The sequence below is a fragment of the Narcine bancroftii genome, chromosome 9 (genome assembly GCF_036971445.1).
Source record: "Narcine bancroftii isolate sNarBan1 chromosome 9, sNarBan1.hap1, whole genome shotgun sequence".
NCBI lineage: Eukaryota > Metazoa > Chordata > Chondrichthyes > Torpediniformes > Narcinidae > Narcine > Narcine bancroftii.
The window spans coordinates 84,921,956-84,937,507 of NC_091477.1; the positions used below are offsets into that span (position 1 = coordinate 84,921,956).

The 15,552-nt window shown below is 42.2% G+C and overlaps 1 protein-coding gene across 2 annotated transcripts in view; it reads right to left on the bottom strand.

Moving 5' to 3' along the window:
* The window catches only part of LOC138742379 (SPRY domain-containing SOCS box protein 1-like), a 100,333-nt gene that overhangs the window by 31,093 nt on the left and 53,688 nt on the right, over positions 1-15,552 (bottom strand). Inside the window, exon 3 of one of the 2 annotated variants that reach the window (XM_069896675.1) lies at positions 7,027-7,110. The exons of the other annotated variant lie outside the window; for it this stretch is intronic. Within the exon in view, the coding sequence (XP_069752776.1) occupies positions 7,094-7,110 (17 nt within the window). The 3' untranslated portion in view covers positions 7,027-7,093. Of the gene's footprint in view, positions 1-7,026; positions 7,111-15,552 lie in introns of those variants that run through there. 2 annotated transcript variants of the gene reach the window in all.

The following is a 15,552-nucleotide window of genomic DNA, read 5'->3' on the forward strand; positions in this document are numbered from 1 at the left end:
ATTGATATCAAAAGCTATTAGTACAGGAATACATTCCAATGTCAGGAGTGAATTTTGTGCAAATTTTTCTGTTAAAATATATTCACAGTAATTAAATGATAGCCCAAGATTTGTCTTTATATTTTAATTCAAAACTTACTCTATTTGTTTGGTGTCTATAGATGCTCTTTCGACCGCGAGTTGCATTATTAGCCTGTAGCTCTACTTAAGGGCAGTCAGGTCCTCTCCAATATATATGTTCTTGTATCCATTTTAATAGTCTCCACATTGTCTTTACATAGTGCAGACAGCACTTTCCGCTTTAACAACTCTGTGTCAATAACTCGTTCTTCCTCGTGGCCTGGAGATGAGCTGCCCAGTGAGACAGTTCAGACGAGGCCAAGCTTCAGTCTGCGGAGTAGGCTGCATACTGACTCAACTTATAGCCTCTTGTTAGGCATTTCAACACTTCAAAACCCACTCCCCCAGTACTTCAACAATAATGCTTACTTGCCAACAATAAACGAAAGATAGAATGCAACCTGAATTGCCTTTAAACCATTCTTTATTAATATAATTTGCAGGTCTGCAGGCTGTAACTTACTCCATTAACCATTCTAATGTGCCCCCACCCCCTTACTAGATGATTTTGATTTTAAAAAATCCTTATTGCACTGTACAACATTGTTTTTGCATCCTGAGGCTTTAATTACAGTACTTTGGGTATTCACATTTCATATTTAACATGATATATTGGATTCTTGTATCTGAATATAATTCCAGATCTTCGAACAATATTATTCAAATATCATCTATTTTACCAGAGTGCCTACAGCTTTTCTTTTATGAATCACTGTGCTTTATATTAAGATAATACACAAGTGTGGTGCCAAAAGCCAGAAAATTTACATTTCTGAATATACCTCTGACCAAAAGATTGTGAATTGTACAGGAAATTGTGACATAATGGATGTAAAGCAGCTTTAATGGAACTTTTTAAACAGTGGCAACTCCTGGCGTCTGCTCTTGCATAGTTGGTAGCAACTGAGTTAACCTTCTAGAATGAAAACTAAAGTCTGCAGATGCTGTGATTGTCATTTTAAAAAATCAGAAATGCTGGAGGAACTCAGCAGGTCTTGCAGCATCCATGCGAGGGAAAGATGTATTGCTGACATTTTGGGTCTGAACCCTTCCTCAGGGTATGAGTAAAAAAAGACAAGGATCTGCATTAAAAGACTCATGAAAAGGAAAGAATGGCGGGGAGGTATACAGACCAACAGACAAGATGTGATCATTGGATATGAGAAGAGGACAGGAGAGGGGATTTGTATTTGTTTCTGTGAAAGTAGACAGAGGGAAAAGGGGAGAGAGAGGGAGAGAGTGAGCTGGAAGAAAGACAAAAGGCACTTTCAAGCAGGGAAAACATCTGTAAAGGCGGAGGTTCTTCGCCTTTACAGCTAAAGATTTACCTCTCTGAATGCACCGTGACTGGCTGAAGAGCCCATTCCAACCCTTCTCGGGTAGGGATAATCGGCTGAGTGCCACGCTCCGCTACCTGGCCTGAATGGACAGTTGCTGCAAGTGGTTGATTAGGGGCGGGCTGATGATGCCGTCAACCTGCGACCCATCTCCCTACTCACCCCTCTCCCTCCATGAACTCAAGGTGGTGGTCGGGGGGGGGGGGTGAGCAGGAGTCATCAAGGGATGGCCGGTGCAGACTGTGACAGCCTCTCCAGGCCACTTCGGCCTTCGGGGCCACTCTGTGGCTCAAAACATGACAGAGCAGTTCCAGCCTCATGGGGGATTATGGGTAGGGAAGATGGCCATTGTTCTGCCACATATTTATGACGGGTGGCGCTAAAGCACTAGTCACCTTGCCTTTATTGGATCAGGAGGGCACTACAAAGTGCCTCTGGATATGAATGGGACGCTGGAGCAGTCTTTTAGGGCTGCTGTCTGAAAGGTAAGTTTTAAGATTTCGATTCACTCTTGTAGCCAGCCTCCGGGCGGAGGCCCGACATGAAATGCCCTAATGTAAAAGATTCCAGTGGCAACTCATTTCAATTCCCCGCCACATTCCCTTGCTGACATGTCTGTTCATGGTTCATGGACTGCCCGACTGAGACCACTTTCAAAATGGAGGAACAACACCTTGTATTCTGTCTGGACATCCCCCCCCCTCCCCCCACCAAAGTGAAGTACGAAAGTCTGTGATTGTAGTAAAACACACTCAAAAATGGTGGAGGAACTCAGCTGGTTTTGCAGCATCCAGAAGAGGTAAAGATACATTACTGATATTTCAGACTGGGCACTCCTTCAAGGTATAAGCAAAAAAACCCAGAAAGGCATCTGAATAAACACTGAAGACGGAGGGGGAGGAATCCAGACTAACTGTGTTAATTGGATACAAGAGGAAAGGTGAGAATTGATTTTGGCTCTGTGAAGGGAGACAAAGGGAAAAGAGAGCAAGAAAGGAGAATGACAAAGCTGGGGGAAGGCGACAAGGGAAAAGGGGAAGGGAGGGGTTAAATGGAAACCAGAGAAGCCAGTGTTAATGCCATCTGGCATGAAATGCAGGAATGAAAAGATAGAGGGGAGGGGAAGGACACAGTGAGAGTGTAGAGCAGAAATAAGATGAGAAGTGATGGGGAGAGAGCAGAGCACCAAGACAGCTCTGAAAGGAAAAAGGGAAGCAAGTGGATGGGAGCAGGAGGAAAAGAGACAGAGAGAGATGGAGGAAAGAGAGAGATCAGAGGAAGGGGTGAACAGAAATTGGAGGCCAATATTGGTGCCAGCTACTTAGAGATGGAATACAGGGTGCTTTTGCCCTCCGTTCTATGGGTGGCCTGAGGCCATGTAAATAACTTTATTTGTTGGTAACACTTGGGGGGTGAAAAAGCTGTCCAAGATATGGAAAGAAGCTTTGAGGTGCTGCCTCAAGCAAGATCTCTTCTCACCAATACCTCCATGAAGCCCGAGGACCATCACCTCTCACTTCAAGGAGGACTCCCCACCCCCCCCCCCAAAAAACAGTGATCAAGCTCATCAACTTCCACGAACTCCCTTCCCAGGACCACCATTGAAGCGCTACTTTTTCTTGCATTAACTGCAACTGGGAAAATTTAGATTTTTTAAACAATATTTATTAGCTCCTTATCACATTGGGGCAATTTATACTTTGTTATTTGAATGTTGGTGCATCTTGAATACCTGTGTGGATGCAGCAAGAAAGTATTTCAGTGCTTCTGTACATTGTGGTGATAGATATGATGAAGAGATATCTTTTCGCATAACTTCTAGGCATACAATAACATTCTATCAATGTGGTGCTGAGAGAGGAGAGATTTAAATCCAGATTGCCTTCACATGAGACACATGGTAATGGAAATCAGTGGAACTTAAACTTTCCAAGGACTTGTTTCTTGAAGGGAAGGGAAGGAAAGGAGCAACATCAGTGTGTGAGAGAGAAAATGGCTTTGGTGAATAAATCTTTTCCAAAAAAATGCCAGATCTTTCTATTTTTCCAATGGAACAGCTTCATCAGTCTTGTCCAGATTGTGGAGCAAAGAGCTATGTTAACAGCTTACATCATGAACTTGAAAGGAACGAATGGTTAGTTGGGGCAAAAGTGAAAAAAATATGACTTATTTTTCATTCCTCATGGTGTGGTTCACATATTGCTTAAATTAAAATGCGTCAATTGCAATGTGACTGGCATTGGCGATAAAGCAATTTCAATTGGACTCTATTAATCACTCTATTATGAGCAATTTGCTGGACTCAAGACACTCATATAAAACAACTATAACAGCTCATTAACCTCCAGATCTTTAAGAATAGTTGCCCCCATGGAACAGACACCATAACTGAACTTACTCTCCTGGGTGCATATTCTTTCCAGGTTTGAAAACTGAACTTGAGGACAGAGTGAGCCAAAACTAGGAGAAAATATATGTAAGGGCCTTTTCACAGCAATGAAATATATACTGATATTTTGGATTTTTAAGCATTAAAAGACGTATGCATTTGGCAGAATAATAACAGCAATGTCTACTTGTACTTTTAATGTTTTTGAAGACAGCCAAGTGATCCCAATTTGTGGGAGCAATATGGAACAAAGACACTTGATGAAGACACCAGGTGATATTAGATTGCACAATCAAGGTGTAAGCTTTTGAGGAGAATCTTCAGAAAGAGAGGGAGAGTGAATCAGGATTAGAGAAGGAATTCTACAGTAAAAGAGCAACTGTATTAAAAAAATGTCAGAATGGCAAGAGCTTGAGTATTTGAAGTGCTACACTTAGGAGATTGAAGGTTAAAATGAGATTTAAAATCAAAGGTATTTTATTCAAGATAAGGCATTATTAAAATGGAAGACAACATTGGTCAGGATATACAAAAATGATGGGCAAACACAAATCATTGCTGTTCACAAAACAGGCAATGAAGCTTTATACTTAACTATCAGAGGGGGAGAACATAGGAAGCTCAGAATAATCAGGTCCAGGGGTTACAAAACATGCATGAGGTTTCAGCTGCAGATGGGATGTTGGGTAGGTGGGGAAAGGAGGAAAGTATAGTTTGAAAGATTGATTGGTCCAATAGCACATTTTGAACTTGCCTATAATTACAACAGTGTAAATGTTGATGTTAGGCCGAAGGATGGAGATCTTGGCAAGGGAACAGAGTTTGAAAGGAGCCAGGAACAGAGACTGAAATAATTGAAGAAATTTCAGCTCTTTCCCATACTATAAAATCTGAAATTTTACCAGCAACGTAGGGGATCGAGTGAGCTGTGGAGAGTTTATCGTTATATACATTGTCCAATCAATGTACATATGCATCAAAATTCTTACTTGCTGCAGCCAAACTAATAAAGTACTGTATTTCATTTAAAAGTATACATACATGCACACACTTTAATGCTGATACAGTCTTTGTGGATGGTGTTACACATTACCCTATTTTGCAGTATTTAGCCCAATTAAATAAAACTGTTTAATTTGCAAATGTCTGCTTTTCTTGTCTGCCTTTCTAAGCTGTTCTTGTAACTACTGTAGGTTAGAATAAAATATGCAAAGGAAGATAAATACGATAAGAAAAGCGATGAAAAATGAGAAATTAGCATGACATAGTGGCTTCCCATTTACCAGCATCAACTCAGCCCTCACCTGCATATCTTCTTCTATTACCCAGACCTCTGCCCTCGTCCCGTCCACCCCAACACACAAACAGGATAGGACTCCCCTTGTCCTCACTTACCACCCCACCAGCCTCCACATCCAATATATCATCCTCTGTCATTTGGGCCACCTACTACGGGATCCCGCCACCAGAAACGTATTCCCCTCTCAACCTTCCACAGGAACATCTCCCTTATCCACTCGTTCCTTCCCATCAATTGACTCCTTCTTGTAATCTACACCTGTGACTGCAGGAAATGCTCCACATGTGCTCGCACCTCCCTCACCACCATTCAGGGCCCCTAACAGTCCTTCCAAGTGAAGCAAACTTCACTTGTGAATTGGCAAGGGTCATCTGGTGCTCCTGTTGTGGTTTCCTCTACATCAGAGAGACTGAAAGATCACTTCGTTGAGCACCTTTGCTCAGTCTGCCCACAATAGCGTGGAGTTTCCAATGGCCAACTGGGTGGTATCAACATTGATTTCTCTGGGTCCAATTAGAAAATCCCTCCCCCCCCCATCTTTCCTGTCTCCTTTCTCCAAGCTCTCTCTCTCTTCCCTTTTCCCTCTATCTTCTTCACAGAGACACAATCAATTCTCAGCTTTCCTCTCTCCTATCCTCTTATCATATCAAATATACACCTTTTGTCTGTTGGTCTGTATGTCTCCCCACCCATTCTTCCCTTTACCTCCAATCTTCTGTACAGATACCTGTCTCTCTCCACCCCCCCCATACTTTGGGGAGGGGCTCAGGTAGTGTGTGTGTGTGTGTGTGTGTGTGTGTGTGTGTGTGTGTGTGTGTGTGTGTGTGTGTGTGTGTGTGTGTGTGTATATATTCTCCGATGGACACTGTAAGGCCTGCTGAGATCCTCCAGCATATCTGTGTTTTCACTACAAACACAGCATCTGCAGAATTTTGTGTTTCACTCGATTAGCATGGGTTGATGGGTATTCAGAATTGCAATTACTATCACATCAGCTAAATCAATAAATGAAGAGCAACTTCCTACTCCAAATTCTTAAAAATTTTGCACTTACATATTTAGTGCATATCTCAGAAACTTTGACAACTGCAGTCAAGCGCTATGATTGGGCTGGTTTGATTATTTCTCAATGTAGTTGTTAGAAACATGTTAAACGGTGGTCTGCTGAAATTTTACCTTTGATGCTTGGTCTATATGGGATTAACTAATGTTCAGCAGCAGGCTGTATTTGAACTCAGCTCATATTGCTCCAATTCCAGAGAAGGACAGGGGTTAGATTATCCCTTTCTCTGAAGATTTTGCCAAGAAAGGAGAATGCTACATCCAGACAAGATTATATTTTACCCCAATCTCACATATCCTCTTGTGGTGATACAACCACAGCACTGGGCCGAGTGCCCACCAGCCTACTGCAGGGGCGACCTCTGTTCCTGCAGGAAGACCATTTGGGAGGCTGACTCCACCTGATTGGCTGTCAATCACCGACCTGTATATAGTCTTGAGCCAGCCCCTCCTGGGCCAGTCACACATGTAGCCATTGAGATTACTACTAGTGTACAACAGAGTTTAAGTGGACTAAAGCCTGTAGAGCAGTCTTTGTGTTTTGTGTCTGCTTGCTGCACCTCACCACGATATCTCAACTAATTTATTTTCACTTTCAATTTTATCTTTCCCTCATCTCCAGAGTTCTTGCATTGCACTGGTTCATATAAAATCCTATGGAGAAATTACTTTTTCCTCAGTACAGTCTACCTATACTACAGACAGTGGTTGGTATATTTTTTTGCCATTCAAAAATCATTTTTTTCAACGTATCTCACTAATCTGCAAATAAGCGAAAAAGCAACAACATTTTTCCACTATATGTTAATCTTTCTCATCCCTTCATCTGACCCCCCGAATACCCAAATCTTGCTTTGCGACCTTTTATACTCCCTCGGTTTTTCTTCAACATGGTGAAACACCTGAAAAGAGAAAGAAGTGAAGTGAAAGTGGTTTTTTTTTTGGCTGAATGCACACGGCTACAATTTCCCTGCAGTGGTCACTCATACATAAGAGTTCCCAATAGTATTATGATATAATGTTCTTGGATTCTCCGGTGCTTTTTCTGTGCCAAATGAGACAAAGCTAAGCAGCGGTACAGTGCTAATTCTTTTAGGTGCCATAGCTCACAAAAAAAAGGCAACAAGGAGGTGCCGGAGCTGCCCCATGAGGTACCTGGAGCAACGCTCTGGTGAGCTCCAGCAGCACTGCGCCCCCGGAGCCAAGGCTTTGTTAAATTGAAGGTTGTGCCAACCAGCTCACAGACAAGTCCAAGAAAGAAGTTCTATGAGGATTTACCTGGCATTGCAGAATTCAACAATAAATTAAGATGACTGCCGTTTCTGAGACCATTAACTGAGCAAGTGTGTTCTCTGCATACAACACAAACTTTACATTGAGAGCATCTTCACCTCAGGCATTAAAACATCCATTAGAATGCATCCTATTCAATTCAGACAGACAGCATTCATTTTTTGTGTCAGTGAAAATGTGTACTGGATAAGTATGTGGATACGTATACATCATTTCTCCAGCTGAGTTCAAAAACATATATTTTAATGCTCAAAGTATTAAATTTTAATGAGAGCAATGTGCCTTTATTTTAGATAATAAATCTTGATTTAAACAGGAACACAAATTGGAGGTCTGTCTTTTGCAAAGAAATAATTTGAAAGAAGTTTTGTAAAGAAATAATTTTTAAAGTTTTGCAATAATTTCATATAATAAATTTGCTCACTGATGTGGAAGCCTGGAAACCATTTTTCTCATACTTGTTTTGTCAACTATGAAGAGAATAAAAAATTATCACCCTTTTAATAAATCAATGCCTTCCCAGTCAAATTCATTGCATTGCATGTAACTAAAATTCTACTGTAAAATGGTTCCAGCAACCCATGGTGACTTTCTGCTGGGCTGCAGCACCCCCCACTATCTTTCCTCTCTGAAATATATGCATCATATAATTATCATGTTGAGCTAATGCATAATTAACATAATGCACTTAGCTGAAAGATGCAGACAGGATATAATAGCTTAGTCATACACATACATACGCACAAAAATTCCTATTTGCTGCAGACAAACAGGTACTTTGTGTAATTTTTTTTTCACCCTAGAAACACGAACATCCAAAAACTGCTCAAGGGTGAACAAAGAGAAGCTGGAGAAACTTCATGGATCAAGCAGCATCCAAAGAAAAAGCACAGGGGGAGGAGGAATGGGTCTATGAATGGAGAGGGAAAGGGGGTTGCGAGCTGGAGAAAGGAAGACAAAGAGAAAGGGAAGGGAGGGAGAGTGGAGAGTAGGCTAGCAGAAATTGGAGAAGTCGTTGCTAATGCCATCCTGTTTGGAAAGTCTCCATGAGTTAGAAAGATGGAAAGGGGGTGGAGAGCTGGAGGAAGGAAGACAAAGAGAAAGGGAAGGGAGGGAGAGTGGAGAGTAGGCTAGCAGAAATTGGAGAAGTCGTTGCTAATGCCATCCTGTTGGAAAGTCTCCATTGGAAAGTCTCCATGAGTTAGAAAGATCGACCGTGTCTATTGATGGATGCTGTCTAACACACTTTCTCCAGCTTCTCTTTGCTTACTCAAGATTCCAGCAGCTGGAATTCTTGATTTTCTCTTCATTATTTGACACCGTTATCCTGGCAGTATAACTGTTTACCCAGTTCATTGGGAATTTGTAATGTTACTGCCTTATGAGTATGAAAGGGGCTACAATCAGGTGAGGTTAATGTGAGTGGAACATTTTGGATCAGTGTGAACAAGTTGGACTGAAGGGACGGTTTCCAGACTCTTTGTCTCTATTAATGGTTGAAAGTTTGAAAATAAGAAAATCAGTGGAGCATCTCATCTTCGAAATTAGTTATGCAAAGTAAATTTGACAACAAAAAAAAATTATCAATGGATATTATGAATCGCAGAAACATCTTTTTTGATATAAAGTGTTGCTATTTCAGCCACCGGATCATTTTCCATGAATCTACTCCAAATGTTAAAAACAAAGGAAGGATTTGAAATAATATTTTTCAACATGTGCTGTCGGTTTTTAATAGAAGTCTACATTTCAGAATGCAGACGTGTAGATTTACTGCTCCAGATTCCAGTATCTCCATTCTCTTGTGTCTTTGCATTTCTGAATAGATTGGTAAGAGATTGACCATTAATATGGAAGTGTCTTGTAAACATAGATGTGATTTATAATGTTGAAACAAGGTAAGCTAGAGACTGAGATGTACAATACTGGATTGATGTCAAAAGCCAAGATCTTTGTTTTGGATTGTTCTCATACTATTACCTTCGCCCATCAATCATCAAAGGGAACCGTCTGAGTTTCAAAATAAAATCCACTTCTCTGATTAGAACCATTGCAACAATGACATTCAAATTGTTTTCCTCCAGTGATCAACATTGTAACCAGCACAGCTCAGGTTATAATCAGTTTGAGGTTTCATAATGTTGTCTTAGACTGCAATTAATAAAAGAAGTGCAGGATTTTAAATGTGCCATTATTACTTTGTTGAAGATAACATTGAAAATATAGTCTATAAGTAATGGTCAGAGACATCCACAGAATTCAAGTCTAATTACCAGCGTAAAGCTGATAGGGAGGCAGTAATAAAGGCGAATAAGGTGCAAACTTTACACGTTGAGCAAATGGGTGAATTGCAGAACCGATGGAGAGGGATGTCTGTGAATATGTAAATCGGGGCATAAAGAGGGAAGGGAGAAATGTCATCCTTTGGCCACCAAGGGTTTCCCAGTCATGGAATTGCTATGCATGCATTTAAAAAATAGTATTTCCTCATACCATTGCTAATACTAATTATCGATCTCCGTGCAGGTTAGAGAGGCTTACAGATTGGTGTTAAATGGCCGGAGTAAAAAAAAAATAATTTTTTTTTTAAAACTGCTCATTAGAAATCTGAAATAAAATTAGAAAATGCTGGGGATACTCAGCCAGCTAATCTGCATCTGTGGAGAGAGAAAAATCGAATTAATGTTTCAGGTCAATAACTCTTCACATGCTCTGGGATTTTGCTTTACGAACACAAAGTAATGATATATAAATAAGAGTGGTCCAAATAGCTTCCCCATCCCTATTCTTTCTTTTCTTCTTTGGCTTGGCTTCGCGGACGAAGATTTATGGAGGGGGTAAAAGTCCACGTCAGCTGCAGGCTCGTTTGTGGCTGACAAGTCCGATGCGGGACAGGCAGACACGGTTGCAGCGGAAAATTGGTTGGTTGGGGTTGGGTGTTGGGTTTTTCCTCCTTTGCCTTTTGTCGGTGAGGTGGGCTCTGCGGTCTTCTTCAAAGGAGGTTGCTGCCCGCCAAACTGTGAGGCGCCAAGATGCACGGTTTGAGGCGATATCAGCCCACTGGCGGTGGTCAATGTGGCAGGCACCAAGAGATTTCTTTAGGCAGTCCTTGTACCTTTTCTTTGGTGCACCTCTGTCACGGTGGCCAGTGGAGAGCTCGCCATATAACACGATCTTGGGAAGGCGATGGTCCTCCATTCTGGGGACGTGACCCACCCAGCGCAGCTGGATCTTCAGCAGCGTGGACTCGATGTTGTCGACCTCTGCCATCTCGACTACTTCGACGTTAGGGATGAAAGCGCTCCAATGAATGTTGAGGATGGAACGGAGACAACGCTGGAGGAAGCGTTCTAGGAGCCGTAGGTGATGCCGGTAAAGGACCCATGATTCGGAGCCGAACAGGAGTGTGGGTATGACAACAGCTCTGTATACGCTTATCTTTGTGAGGTTTTTCAGTTGGTTGTTTTTCCAGACTCTTTTGTGTAGTCTTCCAAAGGCGCTATTTGCCTTGGCGAGTCTGTTGTCTATCTTGTTGTCGATCCTTGCATCTGATGAAATGGTTCAGCCGAGATAGGTAAACTGGTTGACCGTTTTGAGTTTTGTGTGCCCGATGGAGATGTGGGGGTCTGGTAGTCATGGTGGGGAGCTGGCTGATGGAGGACCTCAGTTTTCTTCAGGCTGACTTCCAGGCCAAACATTTTGGCAGTTTCCGCAAAACAGGACATCAAGCTTCGAAGAGCTGGCTCTGAATGGGCAACTAAAGCGGCATCGTCTGCAAAGAGTAATTCACGGACAAGTTTCTCTTGTGTCTTGGTGTGAGCTTGCAGGCGCCTCAGATTGAAGAGACTGCCATCCGTGCGGTACCGGATGTAAACAGCGTCTTCATTATTGAGGTCTTTCATGGCTTGGTTCAGCATCATGCTGAAGAAGATTGAAAAGAGGGTTGGTGCGAGAACACAGCCTTGCTTCACGGGGGAAGGGTTCAGAGAGCTCATTTCTGTATCTGACCCGACCTTGTTGGTTTTCGTGCAGTTGGATAATCAAGTTGAGGAACTTTGGGGGGCATCCGAGGCGCTCTAGTATTTGCCAAAGCCCTTTCCTGCTCACGGTGTCGAAGGCTTTGGTGAGGTCAACAAAGGTTTTGTTCTCTGCACTTTTCTTGGAGCTGTCTTGAGGGCAAAGACCATGTCAGTTGTTCCTCTGTTTGTACGAAAGCCACACTGTGATTCTGGGAGAATATTCTCGGCGACACTAGGTATTATTCTATTTAGGAGAATCCTAGCGAGGATTTTGCCTGCAATGGAGAGCAGCGTGATTCCCCTGTAGTTTGAGCAGTCTGATTTCTCGCCTTTGTTTTTGTACAGGGTGATGATGGTGGCATCACGAAGGTCCTGAGGCAGTTTTCCTTGGTCCCAACAAAGCTTGAAAAACTCATATAGTTTGACATGCAGAGTTTTAAACTCTTCGTAATATACTGTTCTGTCGAGATGCACTCAAGGGATTACAACCTAAGGACCGAATGCTCCAGGAACTTCAATTTTGTTTGCCCCAAACCAAAATCCTGATATTCTCTGCTTCCAGCCATCTCCCAAGGAGGTATTTTGATTGATAAATTATTATTGGTTTGGTTTCTTGAGAAAGAAAATCGTGGTGCCATTGTCTGCAGCAAAATAATCCAGATTTCAAAACCATTGATGATTCTCATGTCACGCAGACAGATTAGATTTTACTCTTCCATAATTAGTATCAGAAGTGAATTGAATATTTCCAGTTCACCTCTCAATCTATTTTTGCAATTGCATTAGCATCTTTATTGCAGAAATGACTGATGCAAGAAAAATGCCAATTAAAAAGCTGTAACATAATTTGGACATGCAGCATCTTTTTAGAGTCTCAGTTTTATTTTCTTTCAGGCTAATTCAACTCTTTGGAAGCAGGTAGGGAGAAGGATGAATGATAAAATGGCAAGTTTCACTGTCGCACGGGTTGCCCAAACTTTAACACAGGCAATTTATAGAGTGAATCACTCAGCCACTCTCAAAAGCGCAGAATCCTTGTCCACTTCCTCATGGAACTAATGATGAATCTGGTTAACTCAGTGCAGATATGAGTGAGTTTCTCATGGTACCACACATTCTATATCTGAGTGGATGGAAGGGGTTAGAAACAAGTGTTTGTTGTAATGGCATTTATTTAATAATTCCCTACAGAAAACACAAAAGTTTGAGTAGGCCACCTGGCCCTCAGCCTCTGCTGCTTCATTGGGCAGAGAATATTATAGATTCACTACTCTCTTGAACAAGAAGTTTTATTCTCCTCAGTCTTAATCTAGTCCCTTGAATCTGGAGGTGATGTTCCATGGATCTAGTATCATCACCTGGCAGTGATTCTATCTTATCGGTTCCTTTAAAAATATTATACATTCGAAAATATCACTTGTCACCTTTCTAAACTCCAATCTGTATAGGTCCAGTCTTCTCAAACTCCCCTCATAGGCATACCCCCTCTACAGCGCCTCGAAAAAAAAACCAATACATCCTAAAGTAAGGAAAACAGAGAACTGAACATCTACAAATAAATGTTCCAGTCTGTCTCAAATTGGGTTCTGCACAACGTACAAGTCAAACAAAGCCAGTTGTTTGATAAAGAGACAAATTTAAGAAAGCACTAAAAACAAGCTCAAATGAGAATGGAAAGTATTGGAATTATGAAACAAGAATCTTCAAAGGAGAATCTTGTTGGATTAACCAGCCTAATAATCCAAAGTCACCTAAAAAAGCATAAACTTGAGGATGTTTTGGTGAATATTTACAAAATCATTTATAACTGCTTTGTTTCAATTGATGGAGCAGAGACCACCAGGGACACGTTTACAACCTATGAATTCACAGAGCATCAATGAACAGGTGCGAGTCTGGATTAAAAATAGAAGAGATCCGTGGAGGCTTATAATTATGTATACTAGTTTATTGCATTTCATCTTGGAAAGGTAAGATTTATTTTAGAGTTAAGGCAGGGATCACAGTTCCCAGTGTCAGATGTCAAGGACAACGCAGACTCCTTGACAACTTTTCATCGTCCGATAGAGTTAAAGGTGTTTTTTTTTCCCCCTCTGGTTTAATCCTCCTTCCCCATTAACCTTTAATGAGGATTATGAAAGGAAGTGGGTGTTTTACCTTTTTGAACATCATATTCCATCCTCAAAGCACTTAATGTTCAATGAAAATGTCATAATAAACCAAAATCTGCAGAGGCGAATGCACCAATTTCCTAGTAAATCATGAAGATTGATGCATTTAAAGTACTGTACAACTTGGATTATCCAAAATAAATCAGAAATCCTCATTTATCTAAAATTTTTTGGAGCCGAACTGACCTCACAGCTTGAAAAAATTAACTTGACATGAAATTACAACGATGATTGTCCTTGTTTCACTCAACTCCCTCCACTCTGTCTTTCCATTTTTTTTTTACCTTCCCCTATTGACTTTTCTCTCCAACTCTCCCTCTTAAACTGTGCCATTGTCTCCCAGCCTCAAGTGGTCAGAAGAATCGCTTGTCCTGGTGTCATTGAGGAGAGCGGCTTCCTGGGCAGGTGTGGGACCTCGGGCTCAGTGGCGTTCCATCGCTTCTATCACCTTCCCTCCCTCCTTGGCACACCAGAGCTCCCAAATGCCGACTCTGAACCTCCCCTCAGCCTACACACACCGGTCTCCCTGTTGTGTGATAGTAGGCCGAGGGGAGGATTCGGTGTCAGGACTTAGGCGTCAGGAGCTCAGGTGACTGTGGAGACAGAGGCATGCTGACTTGCCAGTAAGTGTTTCACCCGGCTTGGGAAGCCTCCCTGGGGATCGGCAGCAGCGGTGGGGACATAGCGGCGATTGGCTATGGCAGCTGGGACAACTCAGTGATCGGTGGTCGCATTGCGACTAGCATTTTTTTGGTGAGATTTAAACATTATTTTAATGCTTAAAAAGCTTTTTCTTGTTCTTTAAGCATTGATACAAGTGATTTGCTGTTGCTACTGGGCTGTTTTTTTAAAAATGACCATTTATCCGGAAAAAACGTTTATCTGACATAGGCCCTGTCCTGACCATTTTGGATAATCGGAGTTGTAATGTACAACAATTTTTGCACGTTACTGCCTGACTAAATGAGTACCTCCATCAGTTTATTTTTGGTCTAACTTCCAGCATCTGCAATCACTCTCCAAAAATGGGAAGTTACTGTTTTTATTATGGAGTTATACAGCGCAGAGAAGCCCATCAGCCCAACTCATCCGCTGACAAGATGTCCACCTGACCTGTTACCATTTGCCTACAGCAGGAGCAGGGAAATTTTAAAGCCATGCATGGGCCGGATGGTGTCAGTGGGTCGCACTGATGCTAACAGTAATTTTTAAAAAAATAGTAATTTCAATTATTTCTTTCCTGGGATCTCTTGGCTAATGATATAGCTGGGTTACGACATTTCTAAATTCAAGATGGCAGCAGACCGCTGTCCCTCCATATCAATAGAAGGTTATGTATTTCTTCTGCATAAAATAAGTTTTTAAACTTGCTTTACCTCAGCACTCGATCCCCTGTGAGTACCAGGGTAGTTCCTTATCAATGCTCCCCCCTCCTCCCTCCACCCTCCCCTTACTTACAGCTTGGCTTTTTCCACTTTCCATCGTGTCTTCATCTCGAAATGCACCCACTTGTGCTGAATGAAGTTCATAATCCCTGGCACGGTGTACGCGTCAGGCTCGGCGTGATTTTCTGAGGCTATTTTCTCCAGTGCCACTTGAGCCGGGCTCGGACAGTCCACATTGCCGCCCGCCAAAGCCATTGCAGCTGCCTGCCCATCCATTCTACTGCTTGTTCTCACCTGCCAAATAGTAGGAGCCCTATTGCTGGCTGCGGTGCGGGTTGTGGGCCGGATAAGCAGCCGTAGATTGCCCACCCTCGGACTACAGGTTTCCTCTGGCAACTTGTTCCACATACCTACCATCCTGTCTCTCAGATCCTGGTAAACATTTCACCCCCCCCGCCCCCCACCCACCTTAAATT